The sequence below is a fragment of the Gossypium hirsutum genome, chromosome D01 (assembly GCF_007990345.1).
Source record: "Gossypium hirsutum isolate 1008001.06 chromosome D01, Gossypium_hirsutum_v2.1, whole genome shotgun sequence".
NCBI classification, from domain to species: domain Eukaryota; kingdom Viridiplantae; phylum Streptophyta; class Magnoliopsida; order Malvales; family Malvaceae; genus Gossypium; species Gossypium hirsutum.
In genome coordinates this window covers 57919741-57936989 of record NC_053437.1, presented here as the reverse complement: position 1 = coordinate 57936989, position 17249 = coordinate 57919741, and the positions used below count along the sequence as shown (strand labels likewise).

At 30.9% G+C, this 17249-nt stretch overlaps 3 protein-coding genes across 7 annotated transcripts; 1 reads left to right on the top strand and 2 right to left on the bottom strand.

Moving 5' to 3' along the window:
* The first annotated feature begins 301 nt into the window (after positions 1-301).
* On the top strand, positions 302-3834 carry LOC107922272 (branched-chain-amino-acid aminotransferase 6). 4 transcript variants are annotated; one of them, XM_041087498.1, is made up of 10 exons: positions 302-448; positions 526-587; positions 1960-2140; positions 2219-2395; positions 2491-2622; positions 2695-2784; positions 2874-2990; positions 3102-3197; positions 3277-3389; positions 3567-3834. In XM_041087498.1, exons 1-10 carry the CDS (start codon positions 368-370, stop codon positions 3679-3681), a joined length of 1164 nt encoding a protein of 387 aa, XP_040943432.1. In that variant the 5' UTR covers positions 302-367; the 3' UTR covers positions 3682-3834. The 4 variants fall into 4 exon arrangements, with proteins under 4 accessions (XP_040943432.1, XP_040943433.1, XP_040943434.1 ...); XM_041087499.1 differs by having other exon boundaries at positions 309-448; positions 1963-2140; XM_041087500.1 differs by lacking the exons at positions 302-448; positions 526-587 and adding an exon at positions 1649-1880.
* A 180-nt stretch (positions 3835-4014) lies between these two features.
* Positions 4015-6618, bottom strand: LOC107922271 (protein trichome birefringence-like 13). The gene is made up of 6 exons (XM_016852217.2): positions 6183-6618; positions 5807-5984; positions 5518-5658; positions 5057-5177; positions 4540-4674; positions 4015-4351 (listed from the first exon to the last, which is right to left on the bottom strand). Exons 1-6 carry the CDS (start codon positions 6616-6618, stop codon positions 4088-4090), a joined length of 1275 nt encoding a protein of 424 aa, XP_016707706.2. The 3' UTR covers positions 4015-4087.
* A 45-nt stretch (positions 6619-6663) lies between these two features.
* LOC107921524 (probable pectin methylesterase CGR3) lies at positions 6664-10524 on the bottom strand. 2 transcript variants are annotated; one of them, XM_041087503.1, is made up of 7 exons: positions 10207-10524; positions 9109-9271; positions 8848-8887; positions 8603-8644; positions 7743-8117; positions 7370-7425; positions 6664-7142 (listed from the first exon to the last, which is right to left on the bottom strand). In XM_041087503.1, the coding sequence occupies exons 2-7, from the start codon at positions 9229-9231 to the stop codon at positions 6990-6992; spliced, it is 789 nt and encodes a 262-aa protein (XP_040943437.1). In that variant the 5' UTR covers positions 9232-9271; positions 10207-10524; the 3' UTR covers positions 6664-6989. The 2 variants fall into 2 exon arrangements, with proteins under 2 accessions (XP_040943437.1, XP_040943436.1); XM_041087502.1 differs by having other exon boundaries at positions 9109-10495.
* Between the last annotated feature and the right edge of the window lie 6725 nt (positions 10525-17249).

Sequence of the window (17249 nt, the reverse complement as noted above, 5' to 3'; positions counted from 1 at the left end):
TAATTACATATAAGCATCGTAATATACAATAATCATGTAACTATATGTGTTTGAGGATGAAATTGATTAAATGTATAAGTATTGACTGAAATAGAAAATTTTAAACTTGGATGACCAAAATAGAAATGGGTTGAAAGATGAGTGATGAAGAGTGTAGTTTACCCAATACATTATGATAATGTTAGATCCATTTTATGATTAAGTAGAAAACTGAAATAGAGGTGGGATTAATACGGTTACAACCAAACATTAATGAAAGAGTATAAGTGGAAGTAATCTCTTCTCCTAACCTCTCCATTGATTGCTACCATTACCAACACTCCTTTTATCTTCCCCACAAGTTTCAGAGGTTTGAACCCAAAAGGCCATGTTCATGTTCAGTCGAAGCATTTGTTGTGCAAAGTTGAATCAACTTTCAACATTTGAAACCCTTTTCTCTAACCTAAAGGTATTTCATTCTTCTTAGTTACTTTAAACCTCTGTTTTCTCAACTCCTCTCTTATTTTTTTTCTTAATATTTTGCAGCTAAGGCCCTATGCTACACCTCTCATTGGTCCATTACAGACTTGTGAGTCCAGAATTTACAGGTAACAATGGCAATGCAATCAATAAAACTTGAGAATATTGATGTTGTAAATTGGAGAGATTATTATTTGGTCAAATTAAGATCATAACTACACCTACAAAGCTGGCTATTTTAAATATATATATATATGGTTGTTGAATGAAGAAATGAATTCATAAAATTTACTAATTGATATTGTTATCCTCCTAAGAGGTTATGAGTAGTTTTAAGCGTTGTATAATAAAATGCTATATACTTTGGGTTGAACTTCAAAGTCTTGATTTTATTCCTTGATTCTTTTTTGCCAAAGTATTGGTCTCAATTGAATAGAAAGAGTATTAATTTATGTTTCACACTAAGGTCACATTTTGTAGTACATAATTCCCGGTGGAAAGAAATCAACCATAAAGGAGTAATTAAGTTGTACCTAACAAAAGAGGATTGATTAAGATATTAAAATACTAAAAACTTACAATAATTTTTCGGATGATTGATACAACTCTGAATTTTAAATCTAAATCTTAAATTTTAAAGTTTACCTTTTAATTCAGAGTTTAAAAAATTTATCAAAATTATGTATCAATGATATAGAAAATAAATTATTGAATACAAGATAATGTGACACCCTTATTTCGTACAATCCTTTATCTTCATAAAAAGTATAAACTATGCTAAAAGAAATATTTTATATTTTTCTTTTAGTTATTATTCATAGTAATTTTAAATTACTCTAATTTCTAAATCATTAAATTAGAAAATGTTATTAAACATTTAAGCCTATTTAAACCTACGACCTTGAAGTTGTCGCTACAACACCGGTATTAGTTGAATTAATATTTAATTTTTCTTTAAAAAATATTAAAATTTTTTAATAAAAATAACCCAGAAAAACTCATTTTTTAAAAATCAAAACAAATACAAATTAATGCAGTAGTTTTTTTTTTAAAAAAAACATTGAACTTATCTAATTCATATGGAAACAAATAGAAATCAATGCATGGACAGTCAACAAGGGAATCTCCTCAGGTAGGTGTGAAACCATGAGAGTCATTTTATATATATATATATATATTTCCTTTTTTTGGTTAAAGAATTCAATGGAAACTTAATCCCACGTACCCTATTTCATATTTCCATTTTTTATAAATAAAATGCATTTATTTTTCCTATATAAACCCTTCAACACTCACTAGTTTCACAGTAAGTAAACAAAACCCAATTTGGTTTTTCCTTCCCATTTTCGTTTCCTTGCCTTTTCCTCAACAAAATTAACATTTCTAATGGGTTCTTTATCTAAACAAGAGCAGGTGGAATGGTAAGATTAACATTGCCTATATGCATCGTTTTGTTTTTCTTTCTGCTTTTTCTTTTCTAATGATTTTGTATTGTTACAGCAGGGAGAAGGCAGAATATGCGAATGTGAATTGGGATGAACTTGGATTTGCTCTAACTAAGACTGATTATATGTACGTCATGAATTTCACTGAAGAGGAACAAAAGTTCTTCAATGGAACCTTAACTCGCTTTGGCAACATTGAGATGTGCCCTTCATCTGGAATATTAAACTATGGCCAGGTGAGAACTCATTACCGCTATTCTATGTTATCCGGTTCAGATATGGACACCTAAGGCTAAAACAAATGGTGGCAACAGGGGTTATTCGAGGGACTAAAGGCGTATAGGAAGGAAGACGAGGGGATTCTGCTCTTCCGACCTCAAGAGAATGCTCTGAGGATGAAGATGGGTGCGGATCGAATGTGCATGCCATCACCAACCGTTGACCAATTCATAGATGCTGTCAAAAAGACTGTGCTGGCTAACAAGAGATGGGTATTCAACTTAAGACTTTACACTCTACCGGAAAATAATTTCTTCTTCTTGCCAAAGAATTTGTGCAGTAAGTTAATAATGTTTATATGATACAGGTACCACCTTATGGGAGAGGATCTTTATACGTTAGGCCTTTGCTTATGGCAACTGGTCGAAATCTGGGAGTGAAACCATCATCAGATTACACATTCTTAGTGTATGCTTCCCCAGTGGGCAATTATCATAAGGTATGCTGCTGTCTTGAAGCTTCATTAAAAGTCAAGCATGTATGGGAGTTAAATAATACTTTATTGTTGAAGGGTGATCTGAACTTGATGGTTGAAGACAATGTCCATAGAGCTATTCCTGGTGGTACCGGAGGCATTAAAGCTGTCACGAATTACTCGCCCGTAAGAACTGGTTTTGCTGTTTCATTTCTTTTTGGTGCATGATTGTGTTAATGTTGGTTTTGTTGACTATTTTTTGATTGTGCATGCAGGTTTACAAGCCATTAACTGAAGCAAAAGCTAAAGGGTTCTCAGATCTCTTATTTCTGGATGCATTGACTGGAAGCAACATTGAGGAAGGTTCTGCTTGCAATATCTTCATTCTCAAGGTAAAACTGATGGGGGTGTTGGAGTAGTTTGTAGGGTGGATGGTGAAGGACATGAGAAAAATTGCTAAAAAAGAGAAGCATATTAACAGTCATATGTGTATTCAAATACAGGGAAATGTTATCTCAACTCCAACAACTCATGGGACAATTCTCCCAGGAATCACAAGAAAAAGCATCATGGAAATTGCATCTGATTTTGGATACCAGGTAACTCATCAGAAATAACTATCTATATATATGTATTCGCGTGCCTAGTAACCCTGGAGTCCGGATCTCTGGTTGTCAGGTTGAGGAACGAGCTATTCAGATCAAGGAGGTGTTTGATGCTGAAGAAGTCTTTTGCACAGGAACAGCTATGGTGGTGAAGTCTGTTGCAAGTATAACCTACCAGGGCAAAAGGTAAGGATAATAATATCTTAGAATTCCTTTATTTGCTCAAATCTGTCAAAAGGATGATTGGCTGCAAATGTTTCAATTAAATACAATTTCATGCTGACTGCGGGGTTGGAGATTACAGTTATCGTTTATAGTTGCTACTTCCATTATCAGTTTTTTTTATCGATCATATTAATGTAGGATCGGATACAAACTGGGAGCAGAAACACTGGCTCAGAAATTGCATGCAACACTAACAGGGATTCAAACTGGTCTGATCGAGGACAAGCTGGGATGGACCACGCTCATCGATTGACCTCCTCTTTTATGATGCAATATCTACATTTCGCGTTGGAATTTGCCATTTTCGTTTCGGTTTTCTTTAGTTTCAATCAAAGGAAATGTTTACTTTCAGGCGCTCTGTGAAAGCTAAAGAATAATAATAGCTTAAATATTTCCATTGATACAATCCAATCTTAAAGCTTTAATTTGACAGAGGCCCTTTTATATAGACCCCATTTGAGGAAAAATATTTTAAGCCTCAACTCTCAAGCACAAATACAGAGAGATAGAGAATGAAGACATGGTTGAAACAGAGTATAACAATTTGAACCATCACCAGAAATGACTTTAAAAATTAACAAATTTCTTCTTAAAAGCATAAGGAATCAATATCGATAAATATATATAAAGTAAGATGTTAGTTTAATAATAATAATAGATCAGTTTCTAATTTTAAGACTGTTAAGATGAGTTACAAACAAGTCATTCCATGTATCTGTAATTCCCGGTAAGCACCAATGCATGCAATCATCATGTTTCTTTCCTCCAGTTGTGGAAGGATGGGCATCTGCTCTGAACTCGCTCATGTGGGTAATATCTAAGATGTGGAAATTAGATCCCTTGAGAGACTTGTACAGGTGTAGATTCACAAGGCGTGCTTCCACATTCGTACCATTTTTCGTCAATGAGAAGAGTTCTTCCACCTAAAAATGGATCCAAACCTTTTCAAACGTTGATTCCAAGCATAAACAAACCAACGCACGAGTAGTTTCTTCCTCAAAAATAGATGAAAGTAGTTGAACTTATAATAAAATGCAGGTCACACTTTAATTAACCAATTATAATGTTCAGTGTGACTAGAAAATAATAGTGATAATTGAAAGAGACTCACTTCTTTTGGTGATAAAGGCTGTAACCGCTGACATGAACCACCCTGGTCCCAATCACCTCCTTCAAAATGTCTGGGTGATTGTGTACGAAAAAGTTTAATAGCACTTGGTCGCATTGTTTTCTCCACAAACCGTATCTGCTAATCAACAATATAACACATCATGAGTGGGTAAACACACACACACACACACACATGTATATGTATATGTATATGTATATGTATATGTATATGTATATGTATATATATTAATCAGGGATGTTCACATCATAGGAGTATATTATTATTTCCAAACTACTCAGAATGATGATCATAACAAACGAAAATTAGTAGGTATAACTCTGCCAAAGCTGAGAGTTGTATGCCTCTACGAGGACAAGGTATAGGAGCATTCAGTCAGTTCAAGCTCAATCCGAGTTTGTCCAGGCAGCAGCAAGCAAATAAGCTTTCTTTTGAAAGCACCCTGTGTGAATCTTATTAAAAAATTAAATTACATTAAACACCATGTGCGATAACATACCGTGTGTTTCAAAACCTTATCAAATCCAACATCGGGAGGAATAGGAGGGATCAAGGGCAGACCCCTTTCAAAGAAAAGCATGGGTGACTTGATTGGGTCAAATTTTGAAGGAGCCCACCACCTATGGAAGAAAAAATCAAAATGGTAATATAAGTCAGGAATCTCTGATACTACATGGAAACGTATGGATTGGAATAACAAGAAATTGTTGTGACCAGGAACCAACATATTCACAAATTACACAACCAGTGCCAAAACGCTTTGAATATTGCATATATCTTGCTATATCGACATCCAAGCTCAACAACATTTTAGCATGCATTAGGATCCAATTTTGGCATGTTGTTTAATATGACCATAGAATCAAAAAGGAAAACTCAGGACCAACAAACAAGAACATAGACTTATGTTACCATATCATCAACAGTCTATAACATATTAAAATGGAAAATAAAAACTACCAGTGTCCTGTGTTAAAGATGAGTATATCATGGAAGCCTGGAGCCTTTTCCCAAGTGCCTTCCGGAATATCAACATCAACTCTATAACCCTCTTTATATCCAAGATCTTCCAACTTGCCACCATTACTATTAGCTGACCAGCTGCATTAAACAAGGCAGAGTGAACCACATTAATCGCTACCAAGAATAGTACAGTCACTCCAAACTCCAGCCCAGACCGTGGAACAAAAACACAAAGCAAAACACCCCACTAGCTATGGTTAAAAATAAAGGCTTAAAACAAGCTTACCTACCATAGCGTGCCAAAAGATTAGTTCGATGATATGCAATGGTAAGATTATAGTGAAGAAAAGTAAAGCCACGATCAGCTCCAGAGGGACGCCATTTCTTCACATCACCGGCCACGCGTCTCAGAGCGCAAAACAAAGAAACAAACATGTTTCTGTTTAGGGAATCACCAACAAACCCTACACTGCTGAATATTGGTTAAGGGCAACTAATAAAAGCGCAACATAATCAAAACAGAGTCCATCATAACTAAAAAGAAAAAGAATAGACAATAGAACCCTAATTGCTTCAATTAGCTTCACAAAAACATACTAACAAACAACTCAATTTTGCTCGTACTTTCTCTAATTTCAAAATCTCGTGAGAGGTGAGAATACCGATATTAGTATCCCTGTAAGTGTGAAGAAACTTGAGAGGATCGAAGGGCGGGAGATGGCAGTTACGAGGTTTCCATCGCCACTTAACGATATCTCGACCGTTTGATTTTTTGTTCAGAATGCAATTCCATCCTTTGAATATTTCCTTGCAGCTACTGTCATATCGATCCAATCTCACATCCGGGTCGTGGATCCACGACCCGTCAGAGTAATCGCATGAAGAGCTGCTCGACGTATAAGGGTTAGAACCGGAGGTGGCATTGGGCTCGATGTTACCGGTGACCATGGTGGGTTTTACTAGATGGAAGTGGGGATACGTTGGGGAAGAAGAAGAAATGGAGGCTTTTTTAGAAAGAGAGAGAAGGCAAAAGATTGAGATGAAGCATACGAGTGAGAATAAAGGGAAAAGAGATGATAGCATATTTGCTGTAGCCATGGCGGCAATCGTTAACCGTTGAACACTAAATAAATTTGCTAAGCATTAAGTCATTAACTACCTTTTCTTTTTTCTTTTCTGTGATTTTTAGGGCCGAGGCCCAAAACGATGAACTTGGGCAAAATGTGTAGAACACAAATATTTAAGACTTGGAAACAAAAAAAAAAATTTGTCTGGAGACTAGAAATAATAAAACATGATGTAGTACACTTCCAAGTGAACTCACTTCCACCATTAAAACTTCAAGCAAAAATGTGAGTTACTCCAAAGGCCTTGTTAATCACAACACAGTTTGCCCTTTGGGTAAAAGGAGGATGCTTTTCAGACCGATGACCCCGATTTGATTGGTGGAATGTCTCAACTTGATGCCATTAATGTAACGACCTTAAGTGGAAAACTTGACAAGCTGGCTTGTATGACCTCTTCGTTGATGCTTGTTCGAACTTGTTTGCAGCGGCTTCATTCTCCTCTAGTTTAGTCTCAACAAAATATCTTATCCACCAAGTTGAACTTCGATATTTAGCCTTCACAAAAATGAAAAAAAATAAACATAGATTTCACAGTATCAGAACGCTTCTTCAAGTTTAAATCCCACAGATTTTATTCATTTGCATGGCAAGAAAATTCAGAGCACCCCACAGCATATTTAGACTCATTGCTTCACTTCAAGCAAATGCTACTGCTAGCTTATCTTAGCTCAAGTTGACCTTAGACTCTAGTCAAAATACAAAATGTGATCAATCACACTTACAGGACGACCAAATTTGGATAGCTCTGTAACCTTAGCTCTCTGCTGACCTAGATAACCTGCTCAAGGAATCATACATGCATCAGCAGGAAAGTACAGAACCTGAATTAACTATGAAACATAAAAGTAGCATGCAAGATTGCAATATTAAAAAACTTAAAAAAAGTCAGGTGCCATTAACTTTATGATATTGATTAGTATAGAAATTAGCAATCTCAGCCCAGTTAGTATTTCATCACATAAAGTAGCTAACGAAAGCTCCATGCCCTAGTCAAATCAGGTTTAAGTTTTGGTTTTCTTTTTAGTACATGCAGACAAATATTGAAAATAAAATATTATTTTATTTCAAACATACAAAACACAATGAGGACATTACCAGAAAATATAATAACACCATCAGATGATACCCTCGCCAGTTCTGGAAGAGTTCTATTAAGGTACCTAGGAGACAAGTAATCCAAGGCATCTGACACAATGACTAGGGAAAAGGATTTTGCACGGTACGGAAGAGGAAACTTGATATCTGCCACACGCACGATGCCTTTATGCACAAGACTTTTGCAACCAGCATCAGCATCATCTAAGTCATATGGCTCCACACCCCAGGCTTGAGTATCATCTTCTTTTAATAACTTGGAGACCACTGAACAAGTATCCGGGCCTACATGCAGTACCTTATGCATGCTGTCACCATAAGCCTTCTTCAGAACAGGTAGTGCTCTCTGAACTTCTAATGTGCATGAAGAACCACCTGCAAATTCATCAAAATGTGCAGTACGAACTTCCTCATCTTTCCTTTTGGGAAATGGACACTCCAACAATTTGAAAAGGCAGAGAATAAATTGAATAGTTGCAGCCTCGAATCCTCAAGAGCAAAATTACCATTTCATTCTACCATTTACAAGTGCCAATGAAAGAAATATGCATGTAAAAGTAAATTTATCCTAAAGTGTTATCGAACTGCAGATGATTGATAAAGTTCCAAAATTTAGGAAATCCATTTAGGTGGGCATTTCAATATTGAGAATCCCATTTACAGATCATTTAGTAATATAAAACTAGCAGAAAATCAAACAGGAAATATTTGGAAACTTTACTGATTCATTCTAAAAGTCATTCTTGCATAACCTCCTCATAGACTGCACTGCAGCATCATAGATCAACACCACTTCATACTCGTACCCCAATAATTCAGAAACTTGGGAACTATAATAACAAGATAATATAAGCATTTACCTTCAACTTTACTTAGTGCCTCTTTTACAGTGGTGGATCCCCCTGGAAACCAACAAAAGAAATAATTAACTGAAAACAGAAATAAAAGAAAGCACATAACTACAAGTTATGTAGGAAGACAAGAGCTAGTATTTTTCAATCTCAGTAGCTCAATTAGCCTGATATAGAGATTACTTCATGAACCTTAATAGCTCAGGTATTGCATCTAAGAAAAAGAAGTTAAAAAGAGGGCAGAAAAAAGAAACCTGAACCATAATGCAAATAGCCAATTAGAAGAATTGCACCCTGAAATTTCAATAAGCGAGTTGATCATTATTCTTGCATTTTAGGTGCACTTTACAGTATAACTAAAAACATTCTATTAAGAAAGCTAACAGAGATGAAGAACAAGAAAATGAACGTGGCAGCGAACCAAAAATACCATTATTGACAGTAAAATTCTAACACAAAGTGACATAAATGAAGAAAACAAAGACGACAAAAAGCAAGATGGAAGTTGAAGTTACCACAACCAAAAGCCCAATAGATAAGAATGGTGATGAACGTGTCTTAGACTGTACTGAGCCAACAAAAGGGATGCTTCCGCCATCAGCAAAGCGCCGAGCAGGGTTTACAGGCCTCCTTGACATGGTTATATAATAGTGATAAGACTGCAATGTATTATGGCTTCTGTTGGTGACAAAGAAGTAATTATAAATCTTCAAAGATCTTCATAAAAGGAAAAGAAACATTTCAAAACCTTTTAACTTCCAATTTGATATCATGATCTGTGAATAAAAAATTCAATTATTTTCATTTATTTCAGTTCTTCAATGCTTGATATCAGTGACATTCACAAACTCACTTCATAATTGCAAAAATTTGTTCAAGAAGCACCTTATCAAGATTCTTATAAGACTTTGTGTAATAGCTTATATATCAAAACCCTTCACCCTTTTTCTAATATCAAATATCAGCAACGGCAGTACTTGTGTTGCAATAAATAATAATATAAAAACTAAATATTAGTAAAAAGAATCACGACTAATAGTTTACTTCATCATAAAGTTAAGCAAAACAAAGGTGATAACATATATACTTGATTAGCTTCAGGAAAACTGGCCGTTTTTCATGTATCACAATTTACAAAGATATTACCAATGGAACTTTCATGGATTCTCAGGATCGTAAAAAGAAATTAAAAAAAAAAGAAAAAAAAAAAGGTCAGACAGTAGAATTAACATTCCATCTACCAACTTCCTTCTTCTATAAGCAAGTATAATTCATCAACCAACCAAATAATAAAATCCTCAACCCTACAAAACTGCTTTGGCTACACCAATAGTTCCTAAAGATGCTTCATCATGATCACAAAATCCAGTTCAAATTTACAATCAAATAACGATTAACCCCAATGAAATCCAATATCCTTCCATAATCTTCAACACCCAATTATACTTTCTCAATGAAGAAACAAGCACAATTATTGCAAAAATCATTTGATAAATTTAACAAGAAAAAGAAAAGGATAAAGGACAAGGATAATTCGAAGAATTAAAACAAAGACTTTGATAATAGTGTTGTAATCAAATACAAGCAACGAAGCAATCACAAAGAAGATTTACCTGAAGCAAAAAAAAAAAAAAAAGATTTGAAGAATTGAAGTGCTACTCTTTTATGGGCTTTACTTAGGGCACGATCCAGATCTGTATCTGGTCTTCACTCCAGTATATTTTTATTCACCTTTATTTCAATTTGTTTAATTATAAAACAGAATGTTTTCTTCTTCTTCTTTTTTAATTACAGAATCTTAGATCCAAAAGTATATAAACACTTGTTCAATCCATTTGGCATTTAAAGGGAAAGAGAAGATTCCCTGTCGGAAAATCCGAATGGCCAGCAGGTTTTATTAGTACGTCGGCCGACCTTTTTTTTGAAGAAAAATATAATTAGGTGTTTTACCCTAATAATATAAAAAAATAAATTAATTACTTAATTATGAAAATAGATAAAATATACAGTAATCAGCAGGTGCGGGGTTTTTTACAAAATTATTATAAAAAAATAAAAAATAACCAAAATATTATAACTTTTTTTATTTATAAATTTAATATATTCTTAATAGACTTATAACATAAACATGTTAGACTAAATAATGGAAACATAAACTATTTTATCTATTTTTAAATTTAATATATTCTTAATAGACTTATAACATAAACATGTTAGACTATTTTAATTAAAATAGTCTCTTAAGATATTATGAAGCTACAAATTTTATATTTCAGTAAATTTTATATTTTAAATGAAAATAGAGTTATTAAATGAGAATAGTTTATTAAATTAAAATAGAGTTATTACTTAATTAGAATTCTAAGTATCTTAATTATCACTTAATTAATATTAGATTTAATTAAAAAATTAATTAACTCATACCACAAGTAATAATAAAACTGATCACCCATAAATGTAACCCAAATAGAAAAAATAAATTATAATTATATTATATACTCTTAATAACTCTATTTAGTAAATTTTTTAAATAAACTATTCTCATCAAATTATCAAAATAATATATAAAATGTGAATTAGTTTATGCTTTTTTAAATAGCTTTATTTTAGGTAAAATATATTTACTTTAATAATAAAATAAAGGGCTTTTATGAGTAAAAATCATAGATTAAGAGCTTATTTAACTACAAAAATAAGTTGAGGGCTTGTTTATTAAATAAAAAAGTGAGTTGAAGGGGAATAAAAAGAAAATAATAAATAATGAGGGCTTAGAAGGCAATTACCGACATTTTAATTTTAGTGCGCCCCACACGCACAGCAGCATCAATCCACTTTCAAAATTTAAAATGGTAAATTTTCATGTCAGGTCCTTGAAACTACCCTTAACTAACATTTTAGTCCTTTGGCACCATTGGTGCCGCCAATGTGATTGGCCTGATCAGGCTGTTGTTAGGTTTTTTTTTACCTGTTTTTTGTTTTTTTGATATATTTTGATAAATAAAAAAATTATAATATTTTAGTAAATAAAAAAAATTATAATATTTTAGTTGTTTTTTATTTTTTTATAATAATTTTGTAAAAAACCCGCCGGTGCAGCCTCACTACTATTTTTTGCCTGGTTACTCTACGTTATATTTATTTTCGTAATTAAGTATTTAATTTATTCTATTTCGGATAATTTATTATTTTTTATATTATTAGAATAAAAAAAAAAGCCAAAAAAGGATTCTGTCTAGCCAAAAGAAATCATTTCCACTTTTTTTATCTTAATTATGATTGTATCTATGGAAAGATAGACAGATTTGATTTCAACTTGTTCTTGACTCTTAAAAAAATTATCTTGTATCTGAACTCGAAATTTAATTGAAAACTTGATTTTGTCCTAACATGATCCATATTTAATTTAGTTGTTTTATTTTTTATTTTAAAGTAAATAAGATTAATTTTTTTGAGTTTAGACTTAAAATTTAATATCTTTATTTATTGAAAGCAAAAATTTAATATATACATATATATTAGGAGTATTTTTACAAATATCTTGAGAGAGGGCAAAACAGATTTACCCTGATCCCAACCTGACCCAATCCAATTATTTTTTCCAATTTCACTTCACCTTCTTCGAACTCAATTTTAAAAAGAAAAAGAAAATCTAACATTAACGAATCGGATTAAACCAAAACACGTCAAAATCAGAATTTTTTACCATCCCTATCTATGGACCATACATTGGCTTTACCTTGGGCTCAAGTTCGCTTTACCTTTAGAAATCATGTCCGAAATTCAGATTTATTTTCTTTACTAATAAACTTGGACATATTATGAAAACACATATATGTGTAGTACTTTTTTTTTTGGACAAATCAGTTCATTGTTTACCCCTTCTATGTATCAATACCATAAAAGGACTTTTTTTAATGATAAATATATGTAGGGCATACCAATGGATTAAATATATTTGGAGGGCTGATAAAAATATCGAGAGGATTCGAATCGAATTGGCAATTTAGTTCAATTCGAATTTTTTATATTTCAATTTAGTTTCGATTAGATAGCACCATTAAATCACATTAATTCAATTCATTCCAGTTTATTTTATTATACCGTTTAAAGTTTTTTTAAAAAATTAATATTTTTAACATATAAATCCGATATAAAAACTCATTTAAAACACAAAACAAAACTCATTGCTTCAAAATTTTAAATATAATTTTATTATACTTTTACATATTCTATAATTAAATAAAAGAATAAACATTAAATCTAATTTCAATTTCAATCTCACGACATTGCTTATTTATTATTATTGTTAAAACTTGTTCATCTCTTTTTTACTTGTTGTGTACTGTATTTTTTTTTATTGTTGTTAAAATTTTGGTTATCATTATTAACATTTTCAAGTTGGGTTTCATTACATATTAACGTCTCGTTTGATTACTGGTGTAATAATGTGAAGAAAATAAAATGAGAAAAAAACTTATTTATTACGCATGTATTACAATTGTTAGAAGTAGAATAAAGAATAATTAGTACAAATTTAAACTTGAAATTAGATAGATGAGTAAATATTCTTATAAAAAATAAGACATCTTCAAAGCAAGCGAAAAATTTTCATTCTCTCAGCTAAAAACAAGTCATACGAGTAGCTAAATATAACCGGCTGAATTAGTTTATTGCTAACCCATATACTAAAGCATGTGTAAAAAACAATGTTCCTACCAAACATAGCATAAGAGTTATAAAATAGAAATAATTTAACATTTGATTATGTTTGGTGAAGATTGAGAGTGATTAAATCAGTGTTTGATTACATTTTTAATAAACATTTATAATTATTGATTTTCGAGGTTATTTTTTAGATGAGTATAGTACTTGATATTTTATGTATAATTGAAAAAAATTAAAGTTGTCAAATAATATCTAATAAATCTAAAATATAATTTTATCTAATTGAACTTGAAAAGTTTAAATCCAAAAATAATTTTATCTAAATAAAGTCCAAAAGCTCAAAGCTCGAAAATAATTTAAAAACCCAAATCAAATTAATTTAGTACTTTCAATAATAACCGATTTCTTATGTCTATTGATTCGAATTTAATTCAGAAAATGAAACATTCGAATGAAAAATTTAAAAAAATGGAACCGATCTCACTACGAGTTGTCATTAAATTTAAATAACAATTCTTTTGTTTTTTTAAAAAAATTCTTAAGGCAAAGACAGATCGTTATTGAAGCCATGGTGAGATTTGGGAAATTCTCATGAAGCCCCTTTTTATACCAGCTCCTAAAATTTTTGAAAATTTTAATTGTTCACTCAAAATGTTGTGAAGTCTTATTAAGCAGCTTAAAATTTGTAAAAAAATTAATTAGACCCCAAATTTTTTTAGAAATTCTCATTAAGCCTTTAAAAGTTCTGAAACTTCAATTAAACCCTTCAAAACTTAAAACTCACCCTAAATAACAATTAAAATTAGCAATAAATAAAATATTAATTCATTAACAAAAAAGTCATAGTTTAATTATCAATTGCACCACCCATTGTTCCTAGCCTTTGAATGTCAATTGTGGCCTTCGTTTCTACATATTGCACATTGAGTTGGTTGCCTCACCACCCTAGGGTCTTGTTAATTATGGTTAACCTTTTTTATCTCTATATAATTCTAGATTCAAAAATAATTATATTTTGAAAAAATGAGTCAAAGTATACTTAGAATTTCAAAAATCATAATCCAGAATCATTTTAGATAGTTACAACAATAAATCATCAATACTCTAGTCCTTGAATATATATTCATATGAATTCGTAAGTTGAAGAAGTCATTTCTCAATTTAAGTCAAAATGTTCCTCAAAGATCTATACACTTTTTATAAAACGATGTCAACTCAAACCACAAAACTTTGATTAGGTGATTGTGAAAGAATATATATATATGTCCTAGTGACATTCAATTGCACTTTGAGATATCCGAGTTAATAAAACAAAATTGCACACTAATGAGTAGTGCTGCAAAGGTTTTCCTTCATATTAGTACGAGTAGGACTAAGCTCATAGAACAAATGCCTTGTAAAGGAATGGCAAACAAGTTGCTATCATAAAATCTTTATGCATTAAAGATATGTTCCCAGTTAACCACCAGCTAAATGTTTGTCATGTCAAAGTTTTTCGATAAATTCAAATATATCAATTTATGAAATTAAACGACTTATCTGCCAGCAACATTTCTTCAACTATATAGAACATGCAAGCTCTGGCGTATCAATTAATCTCATTAGGAGTTGCATGGGCCTGTGATAGCGGTTTAGTGAATGGTTTCAACCATTTAAACTTTACTAGTGCTTATTTTATGTGGGAACTGTGCCCAATAATTCATAGTATAATGAGAACAAGAAGAATGAATTCATTATCGTTATTAGTTGTTAGTTGATTGAAGGGTCCATTATTAGAGTTATATCTTCAAGCGTTATTGTCCTTTGTCACATGAAAAATAAAAAAGTTTCCATCTTTCAACTAAAGTGACAAATAACTCTTGCACAATTCTGAAGTTTCTAGTATCCCTTTGTAATTTGTCTTCTATTTGCTCGTACAGAGCATCAAATTTCTATTGATGGCAGACCTGAAGATTTAAGGTTAAAAGTAGGAAATAAAGAGTTTAGGTTGAGAAATTTAGGTGCAAAATAAGGGAGTGGGATATATATATATAGGGTGCGCCTTGATAACCATGGTAGGGGCAAAGCTAGGAATTTTGAGTTGGGGGCCAAGATTAAATTAAAATTTTTGGAGAGGCCAAAGTTAAATATTTTTTGTTAGAATGGTTTAAATCAAATTATTAATTTTTAGAGGACCAAAATTTAATTATAGGGTTAAAAATGATTAAATTAAAGTATTAGTTTCAAAAGGGGCCTAAAGAGCAATTATATCATTTAACTAAGGGGCCAATGCTCCACCAATGGATGTTGAGGTCATATTTGAATTAAATTGGGTGATTTGATCTATGATCAATAACTACTCAAATCAATATTTTAGGTCTACGAATGTTAAAGGAATTGTGAAATATAATAAAACAATATTTTGAAATATAATAAAACAAAAGACATAGTGGAAAAATGTCATTTTAATTTCTCTAAAGGATTAATATGTCATTTGGTACTTGAGTTCAGTTTTAATGTATAATTTAGTATTTAGATCAAATGTCATCAATTACCTCGATAAATATTTGACAAGTCTACTCCAATAAAATAATATAAGTACTTAGTTGGGACAAGAACAAGTTTACATACCAAATTGAACATTGAAACTAAACTCAAATATATAATTGAAACTAAAAAAAAAACTTTAAATATCAAATTGAATATTGAAATCAAACTTAGATGCCAAATACTATATTAATCATTCTCTAAACTAAATATGATAAATTCTCTAAATCAAAGAGAGAATGGTGGGCATGGCTTAGCTTTGGTTACTAACGACTGATTAACAATTTTCTTGGTTATCAAGAATGATAAATAAGCAGCAGGGCAGAGGTAATTGAAGATACTGAAAAAGAGAGGCCTAAGCCATGCAGTGGCCGACTGATGATGCCTTTGCCAAATGGATTTTCTTTGATTCTTCGACAGATAAGACATCAAATCCGCTTTTGGCCAAAAACAGAAGAAGACATCAAATCTGTTTCCAAATCCTCTTCTACTGTGCTTTTTTAATTGTCCATGCTTTGCCCACGTCATATAACTCTTATATTTTAATTTGTCTTAAAATATAATAGAAATATAAGATATTTTTTAAAAAATTCAACTTCTGTCCCGAATTTCAGATTACTTAAGAAAGAGATCATAATAAGACATCCTATATTACGGGATGATCAAAATATTGAAATCTAAACTATGTAATATAATTTCAGAATGTAATCTTACAAGTCATAATTTTATATTCAATAAGCTAAGCAACCTTTTAGAGATTTTTGTATATTATAATAATATTTAGGTTTAATGCTCACTTTGGCTCTGGAATTATATATGTTTTCTTGTTTTAGTGTCTTTTTTTTTTCTTCTCACTTTGATACTTAAATTATCTTCCATTATCTAAATTAACTCATGACGTTAAAAAAAATAAAGATTGACATATGGTATTATTAGAATGTATCATGTCAATTTCCTTTTTTATTTTTTAATATTATCTATATTATATTAATTAAAAAGTTAAAAAAAATTATATATAATACATAAATAATTTAAATTTTCAAAAAAAATCAAAATCAAAATGCTTTTTAAAAAAATTTCTAAAATTAAATATATATATATATAAATATAAATTTTAAAACATCATAATAATATATAAAAATAGGAAAAAAGTATTTAAATTTTAGAAACTTTCAAAAATATATAATCTACACTAGTTGTAATAAATTTTAATTTTTTTTTCAAAATTTCTATATTCTAAAAATGACTAAAAAAATCAAAAAGTAGAAAAAGTTTAACTTTTTGTCTAGAAATTGAAAATGTTTAATTCAAAATTTTAAAACTTAAAAAAAAATCAAAATATATAATTGTAGAGTTTATTTATTTATTTTTTAAAAAATTGAAAAACCTAAATTTTTAAAAAAAATTTATGAAAATTTTAAAATATTTAAAAGTAAAAAAAAAAAAACACCGGTCAATGCTGATC

Coding starts and splice junctions, on each gene's coding strand:
- LOC107922272 (XM_041087498.1), top strand. CDS start 368: ATGTTCATGTTCAGTCGAAGCATTTGTTGTGCAAAGTTGAATCAACTT. Junction 2,141..2,218: donor GAATATTAAACTATGGCCAG/GTGAGAACTCAT, acceptor TGGTGGCAACAG/GGGTTATTCGAGGGACTAAA. Junction 2,623..2,694: donor CAGTGGGCAATTATCATAAG/GTATGCTGCTGT, acceptor TTATTGTTGAAG/GGTGATCTGAACTTGATGGT.
- LOC107922271 (XM_016852217.2), bottom strand. CDS start 6,618: ATGGCTACAGCAAATATGCTATCATCTCTTTTCCCTTTATTCTCACTC. Junction 5,985..6,182: donor TTACAGGGATACTAATATCG/GTATTCTCACCT, acceptor TCAGCAGTGTAG/GGTTTGTTGGTGATTCCCTA. Junction 4,675..5,056: donor ATAAGGTTTTGAAACACACG/GTATGTTATCGC, acceptor GTTGATTAGCAG/ATACGGTTTGTGGAGAAAAC.
- LOC107921524 (XM_041087503.1), bottom strand. CDS start 9,231: ATGTCAAGGAGGCCTGTAAACCCTGCTCGGCGCTTTGCTGATGGCGGA. Junction 8,645..8,847: donor CTATTTGCATTATGGTTCAG/GTTTCTTTTTTC, acceptor GTTGGTTTCCAG/GGGGATCCACCACTGTAAAA. Junction 7,426..7,742: donor TGGTGTTATTATATTTTCTG/GTAATGTCCTCA, acceptor TTCCTTGAGCAG/GTTATCTAGGTCAGCAGAGA.